Here is a 25,022-nt window from a genome sequence, read left to right on the forward strand (position 1 = left end):
CCAAGATTCCTGGAATGAGTTCCACAAACGAAACTACACTGAAAAACTAAACTCCCATCACACGAGCGTTAACTTCTCTAACTTGTTTTCTTAATAGGCCTGCGCAGCAGCTGCTTCCGGGCTATACTCCCACGTGATTAGCGGTGAAAGAGGTGGGTGTGGCTAGGAAGCCTCTGGAGTACCACCGAAGACCGTGCGTGCAGGTGAGAACTGGAGATAGTGACTCTAGGCAAGAGCAGGGCGTTATCATAGCTACGGGTGCAGCTCTCCCCTGACTCTCCTTTCAGTGTTCGTCACACACGAGTGGGGACCCTGTAAAGTGGGGGTGCATAATGCGAGATCACTGTTGATGTGTTCTGTCTTTAGAGCCGGTAAAACGGAGTCATGCAGAACGTTTTCAACACGGTGAAGGGCAAAGCGCTGGAGGTGGCCGAGTATCTGACACCTGTGCTGAAGGTTTGTACCACCTTGCATACCTGTCTGTCATGCTCCATATCAGCTGACTACATCAGCCCCTCTGTGGGCTCCCTGCAAGTCCTCTACATTTTGTAAAGTAGCAGTAACCTTTGCTCCCATAGACTGCTATAGTTTCATAGCAGCACTGGTAATAAGTAGTAAACATGTGAGTTGCAATTTCGAAGGGATAAGTAATCAAACATCAACTTTTCTTGTCTTGCAACAAAATGTTCTACCAGCCCCTCTGTATAATATCATGTCTTATTGCTGTTATCAATGATTTATAGTTGTAAGCAATGGTATAAATAGTAGTTACTGGGCCCCACAGTAAAATCATTTTAGGCCCTCCTAAGCTTTGGCAATGAGATGAGTTATATATACTGAATAATGTACCCTCTCTTGTAAAATATAAGGACAGTAGGAATGACATTGGAGTTGCATGGTCATATAATCGCACCAGACTACAGGCAGAGTGCTTTTGCATAGGTCACGGTGGAATCCCAATTATAACTACAAATAAAAAATGTAAAATGCGGGAAAACGTAAGGGGTACTTGAAATCGAGGTTTCACTGTAAATATATTCCTGTGATCTTCCTTGTTCTTTGTTCCGTTCATTTTGCTAAAGGCCACAAAAAGACTGCAATGTAAAGAGGTCTACGCTAATCAGAGAAGCTTGTTCTTGGTGTATTTTTGCATATGTGCCTGTATAGGTATTTGATCCGTTATCCAAAAACCTTTAATCCAAATTACACAAAGATCCCTTATCCAGAAAACACCAGACTTTAAGGGGCAGATTTATCAAGGGTCGAAGCAAATTCGAGGGAATTTTCGAAGTAAAAAAATTCGAAATTCTAAGTAATTTTTTGGATACTTCGACCATCGAATAGGATACTACGACTTCGAATTCGATTCGAAGTAAAATTGTTTGAATATTCGACCATTCCATAATCAAAGTACTGTCTCTTTAAAAAAAACTTCGACTTCAATACTTCGCCAAATTAAACCTGCCGGAGTGCTATGTTAGCCTATGGGGACCTTCTAGAGCATTTTTCTACGTTTTTGGAAGTAAAATTGTTCTATCGATCGTTGAAATCATTCATTTCGAAGGATTTAATCGTTCGATCGAACGATTTTACTTCGACCGCAGGATACCCAAATTCGATGAAAAAAACTTAGACTTCGATATTCGAAGTCGAAGTATTTCAGTTCGATGGTCGAATTTCAAAGTATTTTTATCTCCGAAATTCGACCCTTGCTAAATCTGCCCCTAAGCGTTCCGGCTAATAGAACCTATACTTGTAATATAATCTTATAATATAATACATATTTATTGTATATTTTGCAGGAATCAAAATTTAAGGAGACTGGTGTCATTACTCCAGAAGAGGTGGGTAGCATTTCAGGTATTCTTAAAGAGGTGCTTCACCTGTAAGTTAACTTTTAGTATGTTATAGCATGCCCCATTCATGCTATTCCATACTTAAACCACTGCCTGCGCGCTGCCTTTTCATCAGACAGTCGGATGAATGTAGTTCTTACCTGCGATTCTCCTTCACTTGTTCACCTGTTTCTTCACAACATCTGAAACGTCGCATGCACTTCGTCGCATGGCGACGCGTTGGCAGCAAACTCATCGTGGAGTTCCTCCCTAAAAGCAGTAGCAACACTGGAATAGGGAAGCTGAAAGGGTAGTCTTAACCAGAATACTGTAGCAATTATTTGCTGCAGGAAAGATGAAAACAAGTAAGATTTTTATGACACAGTACTCACTGACAAAAAATATAAATAAATATTATACAATATAAATGTATATATTAAAAGATGTTTCTTTTAGTCAAAATACATATAGCATATAGTTTTTTACACCAAAAACTACCCAGTCTATGAGAGAAGTGGTATGGGCATGGAATACAGCCCATAGTCTCTTCCGAAAACTGACAAGCTACTTCTCTCAACTCACCCCACTCTGGTGTAACCCCAAATTGCCACATCTCTGGAATGTACCAAACTCTCAAATGTGGGCTAGTTGCAAAATAGAATATATCCATTATATCAGTGGTCCCCAACCAGTAGCTCGCGAGCAACATGTTGCTCTCCAACCCCTTAGATGTTGCTCCCAGTGGCCTCAAAGCAGGAGCTTATTTTTGAATTCCAGGCTTGGAGGCAAGTTTTGGTTGTATAAAAACCAGGTGTACAGCCAAACAGAGCCTCCTGTAGGCTACCAGTTCACATAGGGGGTACCAAACAGCCAATCACAGCCCTTATTTGACATCCCCATGGACTTTCTCATGCTTGAGTTGCTCTCCAACTCTTTTTACATTTAAATGTGGCTCACGAGTAAAAAAGGTTGGGGACCCCTGCATTATATAATGGAAGAGGGTAAGCTACTATTCTTCCAAACCCTAAAACCAAGCACAACCTGCCAACAAAATGTTTTTTTCAGTATATTAAACACTGGCACGCTGTACACTGCAAATTTTAAGGGTCAACACCTATTCATATTCAAGTTATGCCTACTCATATAGAAGAGCAAGCACACACTGATATACATTGCAAAACCCTCTCATGCTTCTATGCCCACTTTATCCTAGCTGGGGACTCACTGTTGGGTAAACTTTTTGGTAAATGGCGGAATTATATACCAGAGACTTGGAAGGATGTTCTTGAATTAATATTTGAATATATATTTGCATCTAGAGCTAGATTGGAACAATATAAATTCCTTTCCAGAGCATATCATACTCCCAATGTACTAGCTAAAATGTCTCCAACTTCTCTAGATAAATGCCCTTGGGGCTATCAATCACCTTCAAATGTTATCCACATGGTTTGGTCTCGTGCCAGGATACAAAGATTCTTGAGGGCAGAACCAAATTACAGAGCTGGCTCCAACAATAGCTGAAAGAGCATTTCTCTCCATAAAATGGAAGGCACATACTGGCCCAACTATACAATTCTGGGAAAATCAGATTGACCAAGTGGTCCTTATGAACAAACTCCTTTATAGTAAGAGAGGATTTGAAAAATAAATGGTGGCTGGATATGCACAGCCTAGAAGGCTAAATATTAAGGTACCAGCCCTGGTTAAATATGAATGACTACAAAATCCCCCCTTCCTAAAGTTAGTATAGCCAAATGGAAGCAATGTACGCTTTTATGTTTGGTTTATAATGTTATCTTTATTAAGCAAGTTAGTTACAAAAAATAAAAGCACAGTTGAATAAATATATAGGTTGTTTAAAATGTGATGTAAAATACAGATGGCCATTGACATGTACTCTACCAATTGTAACTCATGGATTCTTATTATTTGATAACCTATATTTGATAACCTATATTATAGCCATGTCTACATACTTTACTCAGATAAAGTTCTGTTTAAAAAAAAAATTAAAAACCCCTAAAAAAATGTGTTACGAAAGTAGGCCACAACCAAAAAAGGAAAATCCTGAAAATCTGAAGTCGAAATGTTAGTACAGTGTATGTATATTTGTGTATGTATGTAGAGATTCTTTGGAGTATTGGTTTTCATCGACGAAGCTGTTTTTCTGAGCTTGCTTAATCACTGCCCACAGAGAGGAACTGTCAATGCTGTCTTTGGATTTCAAAGTGTGACTGTTGAGAAATAATTGCCTGAAAGGAGAAGGAAAGGTTAAAACTAAGTAAGCCTTATCAAAAAGGTCTATATGAATACACTATTAAACCCTCAAAGTAACGCTGCTTTGAGTCCTCTTGTCAAAAGAAACTCAGCATTTCTTTCCTTCTATTGAGTACACATGTCTTCTGTATCAGACTTCCTGTCTTTCAGCATAAACCTCCACGGCTAGGGCTTGACCATGCTCAGTTTGCTCCTCTCCCCCTCCCCTCCCTGCTGTAATCTGAGCTCAGAGCTATGAGCTAGCAGGGAGAGACTCAGGCAGGAAGTGATGTTACAGCAAGCTAGCCTAAACAACAGAGACCATGTCTAGAGCTGGTTACTCGGGTATGATAAAGCATTCTACAGAATAAATATAGTATTCTATCTTGCACTGTAGTGGCTAATCTATTGGCAATAAACTTGGTAGCTTTCCTTCTCCTTTAAAAGACAAGGATGGGCGCATTTCTTTGGAAACTACTGTAGTGCTGGACAGGCACACTTGCATGTTTGCCTCCCTCATATTGTGTGCTATCAGAATTTGAAATTGCCTCTTTAGAAACTCTACCCAAATTTTGCTGGACTACAAATCCCACTATAATCAAACATATCATGGTTTAAGGGAGCTGCTACATCAGGCATGTATTTTTCAATCAACACTTAAATAAATATTTCCCTAAACTCACCATCACCATTGGCCCACATAAATGTACAAGTATCCTCCAATAAGAGAACTGTGTTCAGGGAGAGCATGTGTACACAGTGATAAAATGGGTTTGGTCTTTGTGTATTCTTCAAAATAGTAATTGGAGTCTTACAACCAATAATGTACCTACTGCCATGAAACTAAGGTAATTTACAAATACATTAAAAGTCACCACATTTTGTTCTCTATTAAAGCATTTAGCATGTGGTTCTGTGCCTTTATATGGATGTATATTTCCTCTGTGCTTTTAGATTAGACATATTCAACCTATGCTGTATTTAGTTAGCATCTGTGCATTAACTAAAACCCTTGTTTTGAAATGTTTTCTTTTTTTTCTCAACAGTTTTTGGCAGCTGGAGATCATTTAGTTCACCACTGTCCTACCTGGCAATGGTAAGTTTAATCATAAGTTAATCGTTCCAAAGCAAAGCTAATAACTATATATTTCTGCCCAGCTTTCACTGTAAAAAGAAGTAAACATTGAAGGAGAGTAAGATATGCAGCAGGCAGACTGATACAGGTTAAAGGTAAATCCTTTTATTACTTACTTATTTACTCAGATGGAAACTTATAGTTACTGTTTTTATTTAGCACAGTTTGTTCTGATGAATAATCATGTTACTTGTTATTCCTACACTATTTTGAAGGTATACAGTGTACAAGTGATCCAAAAAATAAATAATGAAAATAAATAATAAAAAAATATATATTTGACCCACACCTGACCCTAACACACAGTAACCTAACCCACACCTTATTTATACACCCATGCCTGACCCACTCCTTTTTTGATGCAATTGAAGGGGGAGATGGGCAAAGATGAGTGTACAAACTCTGAACCTCTCTGGCACAGAGAGGTCAGGGGCATGGGGGGGGGGTGACAAATTAAATGTAGCTGGGATTAATTACCTTTCACAGTAATTACCTTTCCAATAATGATCTTCACGCAGTCTCTCTCTACTATGGTTCACAATGCACAAAACCCGCCCAACCTGTGGGTAAACTGAAACTGCAGGTTTTGGGCCACCCTCAGTTTGGTGTACTGTGATGAAAGATGCCTTTACTCATGCTCTAGTGCAGTGCTGTCCAACTTCTGTGGTGCAGAGGGCCGGAACAGTACAGGGTTTTAGAGGCGAGAACAAAAGAGGTGTTATAAGTGTGAACAATACAGGGGATTACAGTCCGAATTTGATTAAACAATGCATGGACCAGTTATCTCTGTAGTGTGACCTTTTAAAGTTTACAAATGATAAGTAAACACAGCAGAGCCACCAGTTGGACAGCCCTGCTCTAGTGTAGATGGGATGTTAGATGAAAGAAAGTAAGGAAGTGAGGTAGCAAAGTTGTCCAAAAATTGTGCGGTTGGTCCTGGAGGTTGATATATGACAGCAATGCTAAGTGAAACCGGAGAAAAGAGCCTAATCCAGTGAGCCTCAAATGAGTAGAATGATAAGGAAGGAACAGGTGGAAGAACTTTAAAAGTACCGCGGGGAGAGAGAAGCAAACCTACCCCACCCCAGGTCTGTTTCCAGGCCTTGGTGTATGAGTAAGGTGTAGGCCCCATAAGATAGGGCAGCGGGTGAAGCAGTGTCAGTAGCAGAAAGCCAGGTTTCAGAAAGTGCGAGAAGGTTGAAGGAATTGGCAATGAAATGGTCATGTATAGCGTTGAGTTTGTTGCAAATGGATCTGGCGTTCCAGAGAGCACAGGAAAGATTAACTGGGTTTTTTGGGTATAGGGATAAATGTTCTGTACTGTTGGAATTTGCACCAAAGAGAAGGAGCCCATGGCTGTGATATAACTGGGATGGGGTAGGGGCCAGGGTTAGCTAGACAGAGTACTTTATAAACTTCATGTTTGGAGAGGGAAGGAGACAAAAGCAGAGAGGGTGAGATGTGTGTAGTTTTGTGACTTGATGGTGGAGGTGGTGAAAAATGTTTTAGGAAGCATGAAAGTGAACGGAGGAGAAATACAGGCTAAAGCATTTTTGGAGTAAGAAGTAACAAACAACCAGGTACAAAAAAGTCGGTTTTCTTCTTCTCCAAGTTGGTTCACTGTTGATTGCAGGGGAAGCCAGTTCCGTTTGCCTTGTCATGTTGCTATATTGCATCACAGATGGGCTATATGGTAATAATAAACGTCACGCTTCTTATGTTAAGTGGGTTGTTCGCCTTTAAATTAACTTTTAGTATGATGTATAGACGTGATCCCCAACCAGTGACTCTTGAGCAACATGTTGCTCTCTGACTCCTTGGATGTTGCTCCCAGTGGTCTTAAAGCAGGTGCTTATTTTTGAATTCTTGACTTTGAGGAAAGTTTTGATGCATAAAAACCAGGGGTACTGCTGAACAGACCCTCCTGTAAGCTGCCAGTCCACATAAGGGCTACAAAATAACCAATCGTAGCCCTTATTTGGTACCACCATGGACTTTTTTATGCTTCTGTTGTTCCCAACTCTTTTTACATGTGAATGTGGCTCATGGGTAAAACAGGTTTTGGACTCCAGATGTAGAGAGTGATTTTTTAATTTTTTATTATTTGTGCCTTTTGAATTATTTGGCTTTGTATTCAGCAGCTGTTTGCAATTTCTGCAGTCTGGTTGCTAGGGTCCAAATTACTCTAGCAATCATGCTTTGATTTGATAAGAGACTAGAATATGAATAGGAGCTGATTCGGAAGTCGAGCAATAAAAAGTAGCAATAACAATAAATACAGAGCATTCTTTTTTTTTAGATGAAGTCAGTGACTCACATTTGAAAGCTGGAAAGAGTCAGAATATGGCAAATAATCAATAACTTTAAAAATCAAAAATAATCAAAAACAATAAAAAAAATGAAGGCCAAATGAAAAGTTTCTTATAACTAGGCATTCTGTTACATACTAAAAGTTAACTTTAAGGTGAACCCCCCCTTTAAAGTGAACTTAAACACCATACCTACCAAATTTAATTCATGGGAGGTGTATGTGGTGATGCTGGGTTGTTGAGGAAGAAGCAAAAGCTCAAACCCTTTTAAAAGCACTCGGACCACACTATTAAATATATACCCCATTCAGGGAATTTTTTGTTAGTGTAGCAAATTGGTGGTAGAGAAACATCACCTAGCCTTCTATTAATACAGAACTCTTAGTGTCAAATATAAAATGAGACCCATGACTGCTGTATCCCATGCATGAATAATTTACAAGCCAGCATATGCATCCACATGTAGATAGCATATACAACTCACACAATTGTTCTGATGTTAATAAGGTATTGTACTGTGTTAGCCATTGAAAAATTGCAGAAATGTGAGGTTATGTGATACCTTTTATTGGCAAAGTATGCAAATTTTTTGAGATTATAGTATTACATCTCTTTTAAATGAGAAGGAAAGCTACCAAGCAGTTTGTTGCCAATAGATTAGCCACAATAGTGCAAACCATAACACCCTTTATTCTGCAGAATGCTTTACTATACCTGAGTAAACAGCTCTAAGAGTTATTTCTGTTTGTTTAGGATATCAGCTGCCGTATTAGCTTGGTGTGACATCACTTCCTGCCTGAGTCTCTCCCTGCTCACTCAAAGATCTGGGCTCAGATTACAGCAGGGGGGATATTGAGAGAGGAGCAAACTGAGCATGCTCAAGCCCTAGCCCTGGAGGTTTATGCTGAAAACAGCAAGTTTGATACAGAAGCCCATGTATACAGAATAGAAGGAAAGAAATGCAGTGGGTTTTTTTTGACAGAGGACTCAAAGCAGCATTACTTTGAGGTTTACTGGTGTATTTATATAGACCTTTCTGATAAAGCTTACTTAATGTTAGCCTCTCCTTCTCCTTTAAAGGAGAAGGAAACCCCCTGGGCGCAAAACCCCTCCCTTGTGTTGCCCCCCCTCCCTCCTCCCCCCTGGCCTACCTGTCCCGCTGGGCAAATGCCCCTAACTTGTTACTCACCCCTCTGCGCAAGTCCTGTCCACGGAGTTCACAGGCGCCATCTGCTCCCACGCGGTCTTCTTCCTGCTTTGACCGGCGTCTTCTGGCGCATGTGCAGTAGGAACATTTACAGGTACGGATCTACTGCGCATGCGCCGAATGTCACGAATCGGAAAACTTTGTGACATTCGGCGCATGCGCAGTAGATCCGTTAGTTAGGGGCATTTGCCCAGGGGGACAGGTAGGCCAGGGGGGAGGAGGGAGGGGGGGGCAACACGGGAGGGGGAAGGGTTTTGCGCCCAGGGGGTTTCCTTCTCCTTTAAGCCTGAAGAAGAGATGTAGCTCTATCATCTCAAAAGCTTGCATTTTTTACTTACTAAGTTAGCCAATAAAAGTTATCACCTAACCTAACATTTTTACAATTGTTCAAAAGACCTCCTTCATAGTTTGTGATCATAGCACTACTGAATATACTTGTAAATTTAGTATGGGCAGATCTCCATCTTATTTCCAAAAGCTACTTGGCCAGTGATATATGCTGTATGTTCCCTTCTGCTTGCAATACACACACATTTGCACAAATGAAAGTCCACAAATATAGGTAATGTGATAGTTGCAAAGGCCTGCTCTCGTCGTATTATTGACACATCTTCCAATGCTTAGTCATTTGCATTTTTTAATGAACAGAACTAGGAAACAAACTAAACTTTCCATTAAAATTTGATTAAATGTGTTCCTTGTCAATCTAGTTGCCTTTAAGCAGAAGTTCTTGGATAATCTGTCAGGGCATAAACTGGAAAGCAACACATAGATCAATGACACATCACATTTATTGTGACTTTGTGAGAAGTATCTATTATTATCTTGCTTACAATTAGTTGACAGTGATACTGCCCATGACCAACTTTTTTCATTTTCCTCTTCAGGTCAGCTGGTGAAGAATCGAAGATAAAGCCTTACTTGCCAAATGATAAACAATTTTTAATGACAAAAAATGGTATGGGGTTTGTTTTTATCTTATTAAGATATAATTGCAGTATCTGGTAGCAGTAAGTCAAAAGCAACTGGACTTCGTGAGAGATCTTGAAAATTTGTCACCAGTTATCTGACCGGCTTCATTATTCAACTTGAAGAATAGAAGGAGCTGCTTGGATGAGTGATGAAAAGCTTTTACTCCACAAATCCACTTGCTTTGACCACTCCTAAGTCATAATATACACTATGACCTGGATGAATAAAAACCTTCATAGCTGACATATCTGCTTTAAAGGAGAAGGAAAGGATAAAACTAAGTAAGCCTTATCAGAAAAAACACCTGTAAACCTCCAAAGTAGTGCTGCTCTGAGTCCTCTGTCGAAAGAAACACAGCATTTCTTTCCTTCTATTGTGTACTCATGGGCTTCTGTATCAGACTTCCTGCCTTCAGCTTAAACCTCATTGCCCTGGGCAAGAGCATGCTCAGTTTGTTCCTCTCTCCCCCACCCCCCTTCTCTACTGTAATCTGAGCCCAGAGCAGGGAGAGACTCGGGCAGGAAGTGATGTCACATCACGTTAATACTGCAGCTCCTATTCTAAACAAACAGAGAGTTTCTAGAGCTTTTTACTCAGGTATAGTAAAACATTCTACAGAATAAATATAGCATTCTAGTTTGCACTATTGCAGCTAATCTATTGGCAATAAAATGCCTCCGTAGCTTTCCTTCTCCTTTAAGATTTCCATTATTATCTAGGGTTGGGATAAACCAGTGTGCCCAAATTTTGTAGTGTTTTGGTTGGGTATATAATTGTTTCAACACAATTTCTGTACAGCAGTGGCTTAGCATATCCATAATTGCAGTGTTGTATTACATTCATTTTTTCATCAAATTTTTTGCTAACAAGGTTGTACAAAGGCTTGAAGTTCATAAGAGGGGTGATGCATATCGGTAATTAAATAATACTGGTACAGTAAAGCTGGTTGCACAGGCACATTTTTCAGTAAATATAACGAATTGGCTTATTGAGTATTGCACAATTTGGCTACAAAATGCTGTGGGTCAGATAAGTATCACAATGTGGAAGTACATACAGTATGTAACACCGCACATCTGCTAATGAGGTTATGAGTCCCTCCTCTGATAAAGAGCCCAGTGGCTCAAAACGCATCAGAAGGGAGGCTGCATTTTTACATTTTTGTGGACAGAGGGAGGCTGCATTTTGAAATTTGTGTCTGATAGAGGTTATAAGTAAAGCTGGCCATAGATGTACAGATTTCACCCTTGTGACAAACAATTAGACGTCCCAATCTTCCGACCTGCCACTAACCATTCAGATTAAATAAAGTAGTAAAAGAACAAATCAGACGATGTTACAGCAATCGAATGTTATGTCCGACAAATTTTAGTGACAGTCACTCATTGATATCGTCCGAGATTATCGTTAGACGACAGAAATCTTTTAACCTGTCCGATTGACTAAATGACTGAGCCCTATGGTACGAAAAAAATGTCTGCACACATGGTCCGAAAATCATACGAAACTTCGATATCTTTGGCCAGCTTAAACCTTGTTTGCTCTTCTGGCTCGCTTAATTCTAATATGACCACACTGGGGTCACCAACAGGTTAGAAACCAAAATAAAGAACTGAAACATACAGTGTATCATTTCTAGCTTAATTGTTAATTAGGATCATCTGCTGATTTGTGGCTTGGTTGGTGAGATATAAATTCATTCTTTTTTTTCAAAACTGAAAAAGGTGCATCAGATATGGCTGTTACATAATCAATTTGTTTCTCTAGTGCCATGCTACAAAAGATGCAAACAGATGGAGTATTCAGATGAACAAGAAGCAATTATAGAAGAAGATGATGGAGATGGAGGCTGGGTTGACACATTTCATCATACAGGCAATTACAGATACATAATTATATATACTGCATATCAAGCAAAGAGATCAAGCACAGAGATCAGAATTTAAACTGAAAATACTTTTTTTTTAAACTGTCCATAGCAGAATCATGCTGTAACTAACTATCCAGTTAGAAAAAAACGCTCAAACGTTTTTTCCTTAAAGGGGTTGTTCACCTTTGAGTTAACTTTTAGTATGATGTAGACTTCCCCCTTCATGCTACTTCCCACATCTCTATGCCCTCTGCCTTATCTCTGTGCCTTCTCTGACTACTTCTCATAAATCTGTGCCTTCTTTAACTTCTTCCAAAATCTCTGTGCCCTCACCAACTGCTTCCTACATCTTTGTGCATACTTCCACTTCTTACTGAATGTCTGTGCTCTTTTTTTCATCCTCTCTGTTTCTTTATTGATCCCTGTGACCACACCACATAGACTGTCATTTCCTCTTTCTGTCTGTTTAATTCCTGCTTTTTCCTTCTTTCTTTCTCTCACCATCTGCACCATGCTTAACAGACACACATTTGTGCTACTAAATGAATAAAACACTTTCATTCATTTAAAGGTTTGAGTGGTGTCACAGAGGCTGTGAAAGAAATAACACTTGAGACCCAGGTAATATATAGGGTAATATCACACCATTAACTTTTTTTTTTTTAACCAATTCTTAAACAGTGCTGTTTTTTCTGTCATGTGAGAGATCAGACATCACAGCATTACTGTTTTGTCCAAAGTGCAAGGTTGTTGTTGGGTTTAATCACTTGTGTTTGAGAGACTTAAACTGGTCTGTGCACTGTTGTTTAAAAGTAGAAATATAGTGGTCTCATTTAGCAATTGTAGCCATAGCCTGAGCTGTAAATTGGAAAACTGACAGGTTGCACAAACTGTATTTTATACATAAATGATAAAACAAGAATGAAGACTAGAGAATCCAGCTTTTTTTTTTTTTTTTTTAATTGACACATTTATTTGCTGAAATCACAGTGTTTTAGGATACATCATAGAGGGAAGTGTGGATGGTTGCATGTGGATAGAGGTGCAAAGAAGTAGTGGGAAGAAGGGAACCGGACAGGCTATTACTTTAACTAAAAAGACTCCCTTATAGTTTGTGCAAAGCCTCCCACATTTAGCATTGCTTTAAAGGGGTTGTTCACCTTCCAAACACTTTTTTCAATTCAGTTGTTTTTAGATTTAATATTAGAAAAACAGTCACACATAGGAAATAGAAAGACATTGGAAAAAGTTATTATGAAAACAACTAGTTGTTTGAAGGTGAACCACCTCTTTGTAAAGAAGCTCAAGCAAATGTTTTATATGTAATTCAATTTTAGTAAAAAACAACTTTTGATCACACTTTTCCCTTGTGTGCTTTGCTTACTAAGGATTGTGGTAAAACAACCGATAATATTGCAGTTTGTGATGATGATGACGACGATGAAGGTGAAGCAGCAGATATGGAAGGTATTTGTCCTAATAATATAATGTATAATTTGTTGAAAACATACACATTGTACGAAACCTTTTTATCTGATCTACAGTAAATTCAGCATTTAATGTCCGTTTCATCTACCAGCAGGTCCCACACCACAGTGCTTGACTGTGGGATCACTGACATGATGACCCATTTGAAGGCATCAGAATGTGTAGCATTTAAATTGATACTCAAATGAATCCTTCACCTTTTGCCATTTGTCACAATGTGGATGAGACACATTTTTATGTGTTCTTGACCTTGGGTTGATGCCTGCCATGTGACAGGACTTAAGTGCTATAGAGCCCTGTAATAAGTAGTGTCCAAACTCTGTAGTGTTTTTCATCTTCCATTAGCAGCAGACCTGAGCTGAAAACTGTACACCATGTCAGGTCATGCAGATGCTGAAGACAAAACAGTATGTTCCTGAACATTCTATTGCATCAGGAATTGGCCTCTGTATCTGTGGGAGGGCAGGGGGCTACAACCATCCATTTGTTTGACACAGGGCTATAGCATGCTGCAACTATGCTTGCCGATATCAGACAAGAGCTTTGTATTTAAAAGGTTTGTATATCACCATTTTCAAACGAGTGCAATGAACAATGCTTGTGCTGAACATTTTGCCTATTGTTTTAATATCCGTGATTTTTCTTTTTATTTCTTGGAAAAATCTAAAATGGAAAAAAACTCAAAGTAAAGTCACAGTCTACTCCCAATTCTTCCAATCCCAATTTTAAACAAATCAACAGTCCATTGAGACACCTCTGTAAAAACCAACCTCCTCCCTTCCCCCAGCTGCAGCCTTTTAGACTTTGAGAAAAGGAGTAGCTCATTATACAGAGGCTTTTTGGTGGACTGCTTATTTGTTTTGCTTGTGCTTGGAAGAAACAGGAGTAGAATGGGACTGTACTTTTACTTTTAGATTTTGCCCGGTTAAGTATAAAAATAACAAAACACATACATATTTCCTAATTTAAAAAATAGGCAAAAAGTATGTTCAGAACAAGTTCTGTTCTTTTTACTAATGTTAAAAAAAGTAAGTGCACTTTTTCACATCTGTTAACATTAGGAAGAACAGTGCTTCCATGTGCTTGCACTGTGAGTTTTGCAAAGGATTTCGGTCTGGTGTAGTGTACAGTCTGTTGCTGCTGTGGAAAAGGGGTCAAGTTCTTTCTATATGTGAGGGATGTTGCAATACTTATTGCTTCAACCCTATCATCCCTCTGAACTCATTCATAGTGTATTGAGTCCCAGCAATGCAAGACTGCAGTTTTATCACCAGACTCAGAAGTAGAACTTTGCATACCTCCATATTATATGTCGTAATTGGTTAGGGAGTAACAAAATAAATATACTGTGAAGCAACTGGTAATATTAGATGTGTAAGTAAATAAAGTAAAACTTTATTGCAAATTGTTTTGTAAAAGTGAGAATCTATGCAGGTCTCTATGTTTATGTTCCAAGTTATAATAAAAAAAACCAATTCTGTGTATACAGTATGTTACTATAGACAGTTATCATTTTATATGTGCTCATTCGGTGTGTCCATTTATGTATTTTGTTGTAGTATACCTTAAGGCCAAAGGGCCCATAATGTGAATGATCTGTTTTCCTCCACCTGCATTTTTGGGCTGAAATCTGCTCAATGTTGCTGCACATAAACCAATGCTGTGCCTGTCAGTGAAGCTACATGAAGGAGCAGTGGGGAGTGCATCCACTTACCCACCTGTGTACAAAATGCAGACATCAGAAAGTGGATCATCTACATTTGTGCCCTTAGCTGAACAGAAAGTTGCAATGGGAATCTTGCCTACTCTATCTACACCCTGTTTCCTTTTTTATTTTGCTTATACAAATAATGCAAAAAAATATTCCTTTGCTCCAATGTAATTTAACTTATGTGACTCGGAAAGTATTTCGCAACTTCATATGGAGGTGGAAGAAAAATTGCTTGTTTATTGTTTGCACCAGGGTGCGGTTTATGTAATAAAACCTCTTAGTACTAAAGTCCTTATTTTTGGGTCAGCAGAGAATGCCACCTTTAAGGAGTCCTTAAAAATGTGCTATGTGCAAATAAAATTTGAATTGTAATAAGTGTCATTACATTCTGAAATGCAAAGTTTTGTTCTTATTTATGTAGATTTATTTTTCATGTACGACTTTTTTTAATAATTTAACGGTGAACACCCAAACAGCTCTATATTTCCTTTTATTTGATTACAGGGTAACATCAGCAAACAGTAAGATAACATATGTAGCGCTGGCAGGGGTGATTCTTATGGTAGAATCTTCTTGTGTCTTTAATTTGGAACTTGGTATTTTAAGATTCCTACTTTTGTGTGTTTGGGGACACAAAAGTGACAGTTATACAAATGGTTTATGTCCCATTAAGGATTAGAGGTTTGCTGCCTTATGCAGAGAATTTGTTCATCTTTGGAATTTTTCATTTCAGATTATGAGGAAAGTGGATTGCTGGAGAATGATGATGTAAGAATTGTGCATTTATATATTTATAGTAACTATAAACTTTAATTGTATATCTCTGTTTCCTGTTTATACACTGAATCCACCGCATGCCTGTCCTCTCAATTACTGCACTAGTGGTGCTGGCTATTCGCTAACCCGGCCTGGTCTCTTAGCAACAGCAAAATATATGAAGCCACACACACTCAAGGTTTATGGGGTCTTACCCGATTTATTGCTTCACCAAAACTATCAACAATTCGGGGGGTACATCCTCCCTTCATCCTGACGTTGGGAGGGTTCAGATTAAAATCTGTCCAACCAGGACGGGTTAGGGTTGGGTGCGGGTCAGTCTGGGGATTACAGATGCACCGAATCCAGGATTCGTTTCGGTATTCGGCCATTTACAGCAGGATTCGGATTCAGCCAAATCCTTGTGCCTGGCCGAACCGAATCCTTAAAATCATGTGACTTTTTGTCACAAAACAAGGAAGTAAAAAAATTTTTAGCTCTCTTTTTCCCTCCACTTCGCTGATTTGCATATGCAAATTAGGTTTTGGTATTCTGCCAAATCTTTCACAAAGGATTCGAGGGTTAGGCCGAATTCAAAAATGTGGATTTGGTTCATCCCTACTGGGGATGTACACTGCTCTGCTACTCCTGAAAATTCTCTGTTTTGGAACCAGAGGCACTAGCACTGTGGGTAGGGTCAGGTGTGGGTTGAGGTTATGCGGGTTTGAGTTCTTCCTGACCAGCACATCACTAGCCCTGCTCCCCAGGGAAACAGACCACTTGCAAGTAGGGCCTTCATCCCCTTAACTTACTAGGCAGCACTAACACTGAAGGCACCAAATTATACTTTTAGTGTGCACATTGTTCATGTTTTCATGGTTTTCTGTGTTTACGTAATCCAGCAGTTTTGTTTGGTTGCTCTCTTCATTTTTCAGAACTGTATAATATTTTTATTTGCAACTCTTTATTGTAATCAGGCAACTGTGGACACTAGCAAGATAAAAGAAGCCTGCAAACCAAAAGCTGACCTGGGAGGTGAAGATGCCATCTTGCAGACTAGAACTTATGACCTTTATATCACATACGACAAGTATTATCAGACACCAAGGCTTTGGTTATTTGGCTATGATGAGGTAAGAGGAAACTACCAGATAATGTATTTTAAGTCAATTTCTAACATTGTAAGGATCTGTATTTGATAATTTTGGCAAAGAATGATGATTGTTAAAGTGATTCTGACTCCCAACTAACTAATTTATCCTGAAGTGAAGGTACGGTTATGGCGAGAAGATCACAGTTATTTGAGAAAGAGTAGCTTGAGTACATTCTTCGCTGAGTACTGGAATTAGGCTTCTTACACAGAGCATATTGACTTCTGTTATGCCATGAAGATTCAGGGTTGTATTTGTTTTGGGCTGGAATAACTCCAAAAATGCAGTGTTTTTGGTGAAACAAAGTATCATCTCCAGGACATCTTATCTTGGGGATGACTCTTCTAGATCAGTTTGCATTTTAAGTGGGAAGTGTCCATATAGCTTTAACAAAGAAATAGGCTGAAATATTACAGATAAGGTTCTGGGTTTCTGGACCAAGCCAAGGCAACCAGAGCCCTTCTGCTTGTAGTAGAAGGCTAATTAGTATTGACTTCACATTACATGTACAGAAAGTAGTTCATGCTATAAAAAATTTAATAATATCAGTTCTATGACAAAAATAACCTCATTTTCTTTTTGATTTGGAGCAACCCCTAACCTTAGCTTCTCAACAGCACCCCATAGTATGCCGAACATGTGCAATATCACTGACATTCAAAAATAAGATCAAAGATAGGAAGCGCCTGTGCAATGTTTGAAGGCCTGGATTATTGCTGTTGAACCAGTGAGCTGGTGCAGTGAGTTCAGTATATAAAAAACAGCATTCTAGCCATATTCCATAAATTCTGTATATGTACCTAAAATGATTTAGGTAAAGGAAGCAACACATGGTAGATTCCCCTGTTTAATGGAGCGAAGGAACGAAACCACCCAATAATAAAAACTGTACGCACTACCCTGCATAGTCCCCCCCCTGCATAGGTTATTACCCCTAAAAATGCCCTTTATTCATTACTCGTGTATAGGTGCAGCGTTATCACAGATGATCTCATTGGTGCCATCTTCCGGCACTTCTGTATTCTTCGGGTCCTCCTCTTCCTTCGGAAATATCTGGCATTTTTGGTGCATGTGCAGTTGATACGAACTGGAAGACTGCTTCAACTGCACATGCGCTAATACGGCATTCACGCACAGCTGGAAGATGGCGCCCATGAGCTCCACTGTGCTTACTCTGCACCTATATGTGAGTAATGAATTATGGGCACTTTTAGGGGTAATCACCTATGCGGGGAATAAGCAGGGAGGGGGGACTATGTAGGGTAGTGAGTAGAGGTTTTTATTATGAGGGTGTTCCTTAAAGTGTTTCTTATCCTAAATATACTAATTTTAATTTCTTGCTCTGTCATTTATAGCAACGGCGACCATTAACTGTAGAAAACATGTATGAAGATATTAGTCAAGATCATGTGAAGAAAACTGTGACGATTGAGAACCATCCCCATCTCCCCCCACCTCCTATGTGTTCAGTTCACCCATGCAGGTATCTTGGAGTAAAATAAAATTGCCTCTGTGTGATTCACAAATCTTTATATTATGCCATTTCATTTGTGTAGATAGTTTTGATTCCACTGACCAAAGAAAAGATTGTACTTAAATAATGAATATAATACAAACCAGCTCAATATTTTTTTTAAAAAAATACGCTCACATAAAGACTTTGAACATTCAGATTTACCTTACCTGATTTCACAATGATAGTATCTTACTGTCTTGTGTGCCTTGAGTAAGCTTCTGTTTTATGTTTCAACTAAAAATAAGCATTAGACAAATTTGTGCAATACAATATGATCAAAAGTTTTTGGCACCCAGCTTCACAGTGATAAATTGCTGGAATGACAAAATGCTATAGTTTTCCTAGTGCCATAATACCCTGCACCCTGGGGTGGGCATGCTACATGTGCACTGTGCTTGCGGCTCAGAAAAGAATGAAGAAGAAATAAGGTAAGTTATGCTTGAATGGGTCGATAAGTGTGCATACATGGTTTCTGCTCTGGAAAGTAACATGGTGCTGTATTAATATATACACCTTTAGTTTCATTCAGGCTTTAGTATTCCTCAATATCTATTCATGTGTGTAGAATTAAAAACAAGCCGATTACATTAAAGAAATACTATTTCTTTCAGGCACGCAGAAGTCATGAAAAAAATTATTGAGACTGTTGCAGAAGGCGGAGGAGAGTTGGGAGTACACATGTATCCTTTTAAAAGAACCAAAGATATCTAGTGTCTTGACTTTAACAAGATGCTTTGTGGATGGTAATTGGTATCTCTAAGCAAGACTAGCTCTTTGAAGTTAGAGCATGGAAACCTGAAATTAAATTTTGCATAATGATAGAAAATTTCATTCTAATCAATTACAATATATATTAATTCAATTTGTACTACAAAAAAAAACCAAAATGCAATATGAGCTTAATCTCATGGAAATAAGGAACTTCCTAAATTTAATCAACTAAATTCTATACTTTTTTTTCTGTAATAAGCAAGTTATTCTTCAGTACAGGTATGAGATCCGTTTTTCAGAAACACCTTATCCAGAAAACTCCAAATTACAGGAAGGCTATCTCCTATAGACTCTATTATAATCAAATAATTCAATTGTATCAAAATTATATCCTTTTTCTCTGTAATAATAAAACCGACAATGCTTCCGGGCGCAGACGCATTTTTGTATTAAAAAATCACGACTGTTTCAATTTTCAAAAAATCGAACTCAGATTTATTCTCAGTTGTGTTTTGTTTCTCCATATTTTTTCTTGAATTGCAGAAAAAACATTTTCAGAAGAAATTACCAGCTTTTTTAAGGATATATTTATGAAGCGGTGTAAAGCCCAATTTACTTGTATGTGCTTATGAGGGATCATATAGGGCATTGTTGGTTGGAAATGGTTAACTAGCTATACAATTAGCTGATATTGTGTTTGCATTTTGCTAGCATCCTCAAATGTTTTCTTTAACTTGTGCACCAGGTACCTTCTTATTTTTCTAAAATTTGTACAGGCGGTCATACCAACCATAGAATATGATTACACAAGGCATTTTACTATGTAACTTGTACACATCAGACATGAAAATCGCATCAAAAACCATTTTTTAAGACTGTTGCAAAGTGTTTTTGGTTTTCCCATGCATACAAATGTGCAACATTTCTGTAATGTAAAATAATATTCTTTGATTAAATTTCTGCAATTAATGGAATTATATGTTTGCTTCCATATCTCTGCTTTTCCTTACATGTTTATAATAAAATCAGAAATGTCGTATTATGAGGCTATAATACATGGGCAATATTCCCAGTGCAGAATAATCACTCTGATAGAGCAGTTTGACTTCTTCATTTTATCCCTTTTAAAGGGGTGGTTCACCTTTAAAGTAACTTTTATGATGTTATAGAATGCCCAATTCTAAGCAACTTTTCAATTGGTTTTCATTATTTATTTTTTATAGTTTTTACAATTATTTGCCTTTTCCTTCTGACTCTTTGCAGCTTTCAAATGGGCAACATAAATGCTCTGTAAGGCTACAAATGTATTGTTATTGTTACTTCTTATTACCGATCCTTCTATTCAGACTCTCTCCTATTCATATTCCAGTCTCTTATTCAAATCAATGCATGGTAGCTAGGGTAATTTGGATTCTAGTTATCATATTGCTTAAAATGCAAATTGAAGAGCTGCTGAATAAAAATCGAAATAACTCAAAAACCTTCAATAATAAAAAATGAAAACCAATTGCAAATTATCTCAGAATTCATTTTCTACATCATACTAAAAGTTATCTCAAAGGTGAACAAACCCTTTAAATATATAACCAGTTGTTTTTGGGTAAACTCACCATAAAGTATGTGAGGTCCAGGCACTCATGCCCCAGACCATCAACTTCCAAACGACTTTTGGAATGCAATTGTATAATGTAATTTTACCCAAGAAATTATGAGATAAGCTGTTTGAAATCGATTTTCAGAAATGTTGTATAAACTGATAACTTCATTACAGATTTGCAGTTAGTTTGAAGTGTACATACACATGAACCCATTGTGAATTTATCAGAACACGTAATTTCCAAAAGTGTATATTTTCTCTTGCAGTCTAAAGCAGGGCCGGATCTAGGGGTAGGCATTAGAGGTATCCATGATGGGGGGGGGAGGCTCTGTGCAGTTACCTCTTAAAAGGTCTTCTTTTTTTTAACTTTCTTAAAGGAACAGTTCAGTGTAAAAATAAAACTGGGTAAATAGATAGTATATGCAAAATAAAAAAAAATTCTAATATAGTTAGTTAGGCAAAAATGTAATCGATAAAGGCTACAGTGACTTTATGTCTAATAGCCAGAAAACTACTTCCTGCTTTTCAGCTATCTAACTCTGAGCTAGTCAGCGACTTGAAGGGGGGTCACATGGGACATAATTATGACCCATTTGGCCCCCCCCTCAAATTCCTAATTGGTTACTGCTTGGTCACCAGGATAACAGTCAGTGGGAACCAAGAGAGATGAAAAGCAGGAAGTAGTGTTCTGTTATGTTAGACATCCAGTCACTCCAGCCTTTACACATTACATTTTTGCCTAACTTATTTATTTTACACAGCCTATCCATTTACCCAGTTTTTATTTTTATACTGAACTATTCCTTTAATTTCGATTGAATTCGAAATTCACCTGGGGTAAATTTATTAAAAAAAAACGAATTTTTAAAACTCGGACAAATTTTACCCATCCGAAATCTCAAATTTAATTTAATGATTTAAATTATACAAAACTTGATTCAAGTTTTTTCTCTGAAAAAAACCCGAATGTCAGGAAGGCTACAAGCATCACAAAATTGATCCCTGAACCTCTCCCATTGACTTATACAGTAATTTGGCAGGTTTTAGCTGGCGAATAGTCAAATTCTTAAAGAGCCAGAGTATGATAAATCTCAAAAATCAAATTAAAAATTTTTTAAAAACACAAATGGAGTTTGGATAATTTCCTAGTCGAATTTGACGGTTGTAAACATAAAAAAAATTAACAAGTTCAAATTGATATTTTCAATTCGACCCTTAATAAATCTGCCCCCTAGAGTGCACCACATTATATGATAGGGCCTTCTTCATTCAGTTATTCAGGATATAACAATATATTATGATTTGGAAAATTATTCTATTATGATTATCTATTATAATCATATTATTATCTGGAAAATAGTTTATTATGGGAAAATAAGTATTTTTTTTTTTATGCTTTAGCAAATGCCCATAAAGAGAGAGAGTGAGCACAAATGTTCAAAAAGGCCAAAGATCTGCAGTATCACCTGGCACTTGAAGGGTTAATCGGCCAGTATGGCAGTGTTTACAAACAGAATAATGATACTAATATTACTCAGGTTCTGTGGTTTAATCCTTATATTGGATATTGTACAGAATGCTTGGGACCTGTGATTTTCCATAATTTGGAACATGATGTCTTAAAATAGATCAGTATTACTAGGTAGGTTAAACCCTATTTTGGAACAATTCCAGCAAAATTTCACTGGAAAGGCAAGCACTTCACCACTTCTTGCTGTGCAAATAATCCTTTATTTTAGCCAGTTTTACCACTCCAAGTACAGAACAACGTTTCGGGGGGTTTGCACCTCCTTTCGTCAGGGATGAAGGGAGGTGCAAACCCCCCAAAACGTTGTTCTGGGCAAGGGGCAGCTGTGGACATTTACCAAATAAAGGAAAACAGTTTGTGGGCATTTTTATCTAGTCATACTGACAGAGGAAGGTCATTGATTTCCTGAGCTAAATGTTAAATCATTATTTAAATAAACAAATATCTTCTTTGTTTGCTCTGTACGACGCATATCTTTTATGCAAACAAACTATGTATTCAGCCTAGTCCTTAAAACCCGATTATTTGTGGCTACAAATTAGGTGTAGCTAAGGTTGCCATCTGCCTGGTAAAAATGTTTAATAGGGAAGAAAGATAAAATTATAGGAAGGTCAATATTTTTTTCAGAAAAAGTAGCAACCCTACATGCAACGCATCAAACCATGTTTTACTGTTACCTCTTGCTTAATTCACATTCAAACAGTGAATTTGGTTTGTTAAATCTATACATAAACCCAACTTGACTAAATAAGGCAGACTTGAATTGAAAAAAACTAATGACCCACCAGTTTGGTATCCTGTCATGTTTAAAGGTTAACCCCTCAAACCCCACTCTTTTCTTTGTAGACCAACAGTTACAGGAAGGCTTGTCAGTGTCCCCTATATATCTCAATCTCCTTTGTATATCCGGGTGTCAAAATTGCACTTGCCATTTCAAGTTATTACTCCCCCAATGTGGTCCTCCCAATTACTCGAGTGGGTTAGAAATACGCTTGGGCCCCTTTACCAGTGGGTCCAGCGGGTAGAATTGCTCTCATAAAAATGTTTATCCAACCAAAGGTTACGTATGCTATGTGGCGTGCTCCCCTACTCTACTAAGAAGCTTTATTTGGTGCAAAAATTGGCCCAGACTGAGTCTATGTACCATGGAAAGACAGCAGGGGAAGGGAGAATGGCAGTCCCTGATTTTTATATACTCTACATTGCACTACAGCTATCTTATATTGCAGCTTTGATAAGTGGAATGGCATGCAGGCATTATCAAGGGCCTGGGCCTCCAGACTCCCCAAGGCCTAAACATATCCCAATCCCTACTCACAAAAAAAGGGTCAATGGAGCCAACCCTATTATGCTGGCTACCATTGAACTCTTTCTCAAGGCCACATGGCTTATGTCAATCACCACATTAGACTCTTTAATGCCAATATGGAGGAGTGGTGGCTTTGGTGGAGTGATCGAACTGTATCCCCCATGTGGGTGGATCCAAAAAGTGCATTCTTACTCTGGGGGATGTATGACATGGTAGCAACATCACCACCTTACAAGATTTACCAGCATCACACTGGCTAAACTACAGGATGTTGCACTACGCGCTGGCTCAGAGGCACAGACGTATACCAATTAAACTGGAAACCCATCCATTTCTTTCTATATTAAATCCCATATCTCCTAATGGCATAATATCCAACCTATACAAAGTAAGAAGTACTCACTACTTTAAGGAAATCCTGTTTAAATCCAGAACTGTATGGGAGGAGGACCTTGGGGAAATGAACAGTGGATGGATTTTCTTAGATGCCCCAACAGAGTCTCGATCAACCCTAGGCATAAAATCTTACAACTATCCCTAATACACAGGGCATATTGTACCCCTGCCCGTCTGCATAAATTCAACCCTCTCCTTAATGTCTGAGATGTAAAGAGCAGGAGGGCACTCTATTACATACTATATGGTCTTGCAAAAAACTACAAGGGTACTGGACTGAAATTACAGATATGTTGTCAGTAGTATTGGGATTTATCCAGATCCAATCATCTGTATTATGGGCACTCTTTCCGGTCTACAAATTACCCCTCAATCAAAAGCCTTTCTCAGTAAAGCCCTGTTCCAGGCAAGGAGGCTTATAACTCTAAACTGAAGGTTGGAAAACCCTCCTGGTCTGGACCTGTGGACCAGCTCGATGTCCAAACTAGCCTCGTTGGAGTAAAGAAAGGCAGAACAGCTGGGATCCTCAAGATGTGGTCCCCCTGGTTTAGTAAATTTCCCCTCTCTACCTCTCTTCCCCAGGCAGTCACCTCCCACAGGATGGTATTAGTAGCCTTTTGGTTTATGTAAATGTAGGTATCTACACAGCTGTATTGTAGATAAATATGCCTTCTTAATGGCGCAAAAAAGCTGAAGTATACAAACTTTTGTACGGTCATAACTGTTTTTTGTAATTTTGAAAATAACAAAATATGTGAAAAAAGAAGTGTTTAGAAAGCAAAAAGGGGCAGAGTTCAAGCTAGTCAAGGAAGGAACTAAGAAGGTGCCATTGAACTGGCTGCAATAAATCTGAATGCAGAAACAAATGTATATTATTTTAAAATAAAAGGCTTACTTATACTTTAAAATACATTAGAACATGAAGGTACTGTAAAAAAAACTATTTTTGAAAAACAGGAAAATGCGGAATCATGGAGCGTTAAATAAGACTTTGACTGTATTGCCTAAAATGTCCATTCCCAAGTCATTTATGAACAAACATATAAAACTAGACCCAATACAGGACCCTGTGGGACCCCAATAAGTACTCAAAGTAGGGAATTTACCACTGACAATCACCATTTGTACACACACATGTAGCCAGTTTTCTATTCATGTACAAATAACATTACCAACTTATCTTCGTTTAAAAAGCAGTTTTTTTATGTAGCAAACTCTGTATCAAACTCTTTAGCAAAATCCATGCCAAGCCACGAGAGCTGCATAGACTTC

At 38.2% G+C, this 25,022-nt stretch overlaps 1 protein-coding gene and 1 long non-coding RNA gene across 2 annotated transcripts in view; one reads left to right on the forward strand and one right to left on the reverse strand.

The window, feature by feature from the left end:
• On the forward strand, positions 1-19,959 carry atg3.S (autophagy related 3 S homeolog). The gene is given in 13 exon segments (NM_001091990.2): positions 1-203; positions 367-456; positions 1,803-1,844; positions 5,141-5,190; positions 9,633-9,703; positions 11,485-11,592; positions 12,159-12,208; positions 12,976-13,054; positions 15,520-15,554; positions 16,520-16,675; positions 18,049-18,176; positions 18,821-18,889; positions 19,666-19,959. Coding segments are annotated over 12 exon segments (942 nt in total). The 5' UTR covers positions 1-203; positions 367-384; the 3' UTR covers positions 19,748-19,959.
• The window catches only part of LOC121400519, a 24,646-nt gene continuing 3,240 nt past the window's right edge, over positions 3,617-25,022 (reverse strand). Inside the window, exon 2 of the long non-coding RNA XR_005965784.1 lies at positions 3,617-4,090. This is a non-coding gene — a long non-coding RNA (uncharacterized LOC121400519). The remainder of the gene's footprint in view (positions 4,091-25,022) is intronic.

This window comes from Xenopus laevis, chromosome 2S (assembly GCF_017654675.1).
Source record: "Xenopus laevis strain J_2021 chromosome 2S, Xenopus_laevis_v10.1, whole genome shotgun sequence".
NCBI lineage: Eukaryota > Metazoa > Chordata > Amphibia > Anura > Pipidae > Xenopus > Xenopus laevis.